This window comes from Anopheles stephensi, unplaced genomic scaffold (genome assembly GCF_013141755.1).
Source record: "Anopheles stephensi strain Indian unplaced genomic scaffold, UCI_ANSTEP_V1.0 ucontig42, whole genome shotgun sequence".
Taxonomy (NCBI): domain Eukaryota; kingdom Metazoa; phylum Arthropoda; class Insecta; order Diptera; family Culicidae; genus Anopheles; species Anopheles stephensi.
This window is the reverse complement of record NW_023405369.1, coordinates 37,534-41,608: the sequence shown is the minus strand read 5'-3', so window position 1 is coordinate 41,608 and position 4,075 is coordinate 37,534. Positions and strand designations below refer to the sequence as shown.

At 49.3% G+C, this 4,075-nt stretch overlaps 1 protein-coding gene across 2 annotated transcripts; it reads right to left on the bottom strand.

Annotated features, from left to right (window-relative positions):
• Positions 1-1,143: 1,143 nt before the first annotated feature.
• On the bottom strand, positions 1,144-4,023 carry LOC118516923 (trafficking protein particle complex subunit 3-like). 2 transcript variants are annotated; one of them, XM_036062767.1, is made up of 2 exons: positions 3,801-4,023; positions 1,144-1,773 (listed from the first exon to the last, which is right to left on the bottom strand). In XM_036062767.1, the coding sequence occupies exons 1-2, from the start codon at positions 3,837-3,839 to the stop codon at positions 1,276-1,278; spliced, it is 537 nt and encodes a 178-aa protein (XP_035918660.1). In that variant the 5' UTR covers positions 3,840-4,023; the 3' UTR covers positions 1,144-1,275. The 2 variants fall into 2 exon arrangements, with proteins under 2 accessions (XP_035918660.1, XP_035918659.1); XM_036062766.1 differs by lacking the exon at positions 1,144-1,773 and adding an exon at positions 1,915-3,516 and having other exon boundaries at positions 3,801-3,997.
• Positions 4,024-4,075: the final 52 nt, after the last annotated feature.

The following is a 4,075-nucleotide window of genomic DNA, read 5'->3' as shown; positions in this document are numbered from 1 at the left end:
GTTTCAACAAAAAAGAAACGCAGTACAAACACATCTAATCGCGCTACATAGTTGTGTTAGTGATAACAAGCAAACAAGGAGAAAGGAGAGATTACAGTCCTGAGAGGACGCTAGCTGAAACGGTTCTATTTAGTTGGGTAAGGTTGGTGTCGTGTTATTGTTTCTGCGTGTGTGTGTGTCGTTATCGTATGCTTAGTTAAACTTCGAACCGAAGACAAAGGAGCATTACTTTAGGAGAGGAAAATGCTCACGGCCCACTGAGAAGCGCCGGCCTTTTGCTGCTATTGCTGCTATCCCATCGACTTGATCCCTACACTACACCCTAATCTATATGTTAACTTTATCTTATTTTCTTCTATTTTCTACTCTAAACGTTGTTTAATGCGCATACATTCTTCCTGAAAATGCCTGATAGATATTTCGCATTTCGTCTCTTGTTATCTGGTTTGTTTGAATCGTTCCTATACGTCCGGGGGTGTTTGATGAGCAGAAGGATAGGAAACGGTGCCAACCCTCTATGCTATGTTAGTATTTTAGAATCACTTTCCCTAAGTACCTATATCTATATCTTTCTACCGTTATAAAAGTGCCTTTAGCTTCGCTATTACATTCTTTATTGTGCCAAATATTTTAAAAAGTTATACCAAATACGATGCAACGCTATAACGGTTGCGAAATTGTTACTGAAACAGGAACTAGGATTAGGTAGTACGAGCTGTGGAGCAGTGGAGATTGAGATTGGGGTTTTGTTTTTGAGCTTTTAGCATTAGTACGGACAGGAAGCATAACCCTGTGCAGGCTGGCTTTTGGTTTTGCATTACGAGCATGAGTAGATATCGCGGGACGAAGAAAACTGTGTGTGAGGAAGGCGGTAAACAGAGATTTATATTTTTACGTTGTAAGTTAGCTATGATGTTGCGTTTTTTTTTTTTTATCTACCTAGTCATTTTGTTCGCTTAACGGCGAGATCAAACTATCAAGAACGGTAACCATGGGATACGGGCGAACGAACAAATGCCAATGTGCCAACAACACCCCAAAAACTCATTACGAAATAGAGATCGAACGGAGATGTGTTTTAAATAATGTGTAAGTGGCGGCTTTCTTTCCTTTTCCGAAACAATGAAACAGAACAAACATTGCTTGATTTGGGGCCTCCGCGTCGGAATCGTTTATCGGTTTAACAAGGAATATCAAGTGAGTGCTCGAGAAAAAAAAAACGAATTCGTCGTAAAGAAGGAGCTCTTATTCTGCACGGAATGCATGTTGGGAAACTTAATCCTCTCCGGCCGGTACCGCATCTTCCAACCGCCGCACAAACTTCACCCGTATCTCGGTCGTCGCATCGCCCTTCAGCTGATCCTGGCTGAACCAACACTGCACCTCGAGCTGTACCATCTCGAGCGCACCGCGTATACATCCACAGAGGATGGAACTGTACCGTAGCTGCTGATAGTCGGCCGGCAGCTCCACAAACTCCGTCAGCGGGTTCGTGTCAAAGATGAGCGAAAACTCGTCGGCCGATGCTGCCCAGTTCGAGATGGTCGGTTGCACGTTCAGGTACATGCGGAAGGCGAGCTGTATTTTGTCGGCCGTTTCGCGCATATCCAGGCAGCGGCCCGATCCGGTACGCGACAGGAAGTCCTCTATCAGCCTCATGCCCATATTGAACCCGATGCGGTCGAGCTGTTTGTTAACGTCTTCGACGTTTTCGAAATCACGCAGCATCTGGGACACGAGCGCACCGTACGTTAGGGTCAGCAGCTCCGAGTTCTGCAAAGCGCGAACAGAAGGAGGAAACATCATGAGCGGAAAGGGAAGCGAAATTTGCACAATCGATACCGAAATGAGTTCCGAAAACAGGGCACACGGGACGGGGACGAAAGGGACAGCAACAGAAAAGAAGCTTGCGAATGGGTAAACTATGTTAACATATTTATTATTGCCTTTCAAATCAATTCTTATGCTCTTAACTCTCTCTCTCTCTCTCTTCTGCGGGGAGGGATTTTCTTTTATAAAAGTTTTGTCTGCACTATGGCCAGCTAGTACTCTAGTACTTGCTATCATATCCAGGGGCTGGATAAAATCCGACAGAAGTTATCTAGAATCAAATAAGAAGTTCGACTGCTTAAAAGTATTCCTTCATCGTTCGCGTATCGGTGAAATCTGATCCATGGCCGTCCGCACATCTTCCTTCGCATTGCAGCTCATTTCGAATGGAACCGGCCCCCTTCACCACGGACCCGGTTCATCGCGTGTCGGTGGCGGGATTCGTGCAGATATTTAGGTCGCTGTTTCGGTATCTTGCCCATCGCTTCCAGTTTGGCCCGTGCCTGCCGTCGCTTCAAGATGCGCTTGTACTGCTTGGCGTTGACGTACAGTGGTTCCTGCTCCAGCTCCGTACCGGAGCCGGATCCCGTGCCAACAACAGTGGGAGTACAATCCGGGGAGATGTCGTCGCTGTGGCTAGCGGTGGGTGTAACGCTACTGCAACTGCTACTGGTGCTGGCCGTTGCGACACCCCCCATACCCAGCTGGGACGGCTGTCCAAAAGTGACCGTGGTGACGGGTGTGGCCATCGGGACTTGCGATTGTGAGACTGGCACAACGGTGGCAGCGGGCGTCAGGGTGACCGGTGCGGTAACAAGGTTCTGAAATGTGCTCGCGTCGATAGTGGCCGCCGCTTGAAGGTGCTGATGGTGCTGGTGGAGATGATGCTGCTGGGGATGGTGCTGCGGAATGGCTTGGTGGGTGAGCGTCGGAATCTGCGTGAATGTGACCGGTGCACCTTGCAGGTTGGCGATGTTCCCGTAGGTAGGTACCGTACCCGCGGTACCCAACGTTTGGGTGGCCGGCAGCTGAACGATCGGCAAATTGACGCTCTGATATGCGGTTTCCGGGGTGGGAAGCGCTTGGTACAGCAGTGTCTGTCCATCCAGCGTGTACTGCACGAACTGTTGCTGCTGGGGAGCAGCTTGTATCGTGGCACCGGCTGGTGGACCTTGAGCCAAGGCTACCGTCTGCTGCGGGAGCGCTCCGATCGGTATAACCTGTATGGCGGGTGCACCCCCGTTTAGCTGCTGCTGCAGGCTTTGCATAAAGAGCTGCTGCGAGTTCGGATCGGGCATGACTTGGCTTAGTTGCACCAGCTGAAGGCCTCCGGTGCCTGGTCCCGCTGTCGCTCCGGTCATATCGGAGAAGGTGATGCCACCGAACGCATTGGCCGCTGCTGCGTTATTCATTGTGAGCATAGTTTTGCTGCAAAACTGCCTCACCGGAACTGCACCGATGAACACCTATATTTCAATTCTCAACTAATCACTACTCCTTACGATCTACGGTCCGGCAAGTACGCAAATAACACTTGTGCAAGGCTTCCTACCAAATCGCGGAAACACACTACTGAACGGGCGCGGTACGCGTTACTGTGAGCAATCCGAAGCGACGACGCAACCCAACGAGATGGATACGGAACACGAAACGCCTATGGCGATCCCGCAGTTTCACTACTCCTCACTGAGGAAAGAGAACAGAAAGACGAAGAAGATAAGGCGTTTTCAGAAGATCAGAACGGAGCATATTGAGAGGCGTTTTTCTGTTTTCGGAACTCGGCTTTCGGAATGCAACCGGGAAAAGCGGGAGTGCTTTCGGCTTTTCTCTCGGAAGGGGGCGTAGGAAGATTGTTGTGCATATGTTTGACGCTGCCGAGGCGGAACACGGAACGTTTCCCACAACACAGTCGTTCGGCTGGGGCTGGAATAGCTCTTCCAAAGCCACTTAGGTTGCAATCAAACGCTTACCACTTTCTTCGTATCGAGGCGCGTGCTTTGGCGAGACATCTTTGAGTTGATCGTATGGTTGTAGCTGGTTTCCGGGGTTATTTTATGCTGAGGATTGTTCGAATTGAGCCACTATTGCGATGGAAAACACAATTTTCTCGTGTGTGTGTTTTTTGTAATGCTTGGTGATGTCAACAAGCGTCATTGACAAGCTGGATTGGATCGGCATAGTGGAACAGTGTGTGGTCGAACGGTCAAACGCTTACGAAAACGATAGATTTGATTATGAAAGATGG

What these genes read in the sequence shown, in the direction of transcription:
- LOC118516923 (XM_036062766.1), bottom strand. Translation starts at nt 3,251, where the DNA reads ATGCTCACAATGAATAACGCAGCAGCGGCCAATGCGTTCGGTGGCATC.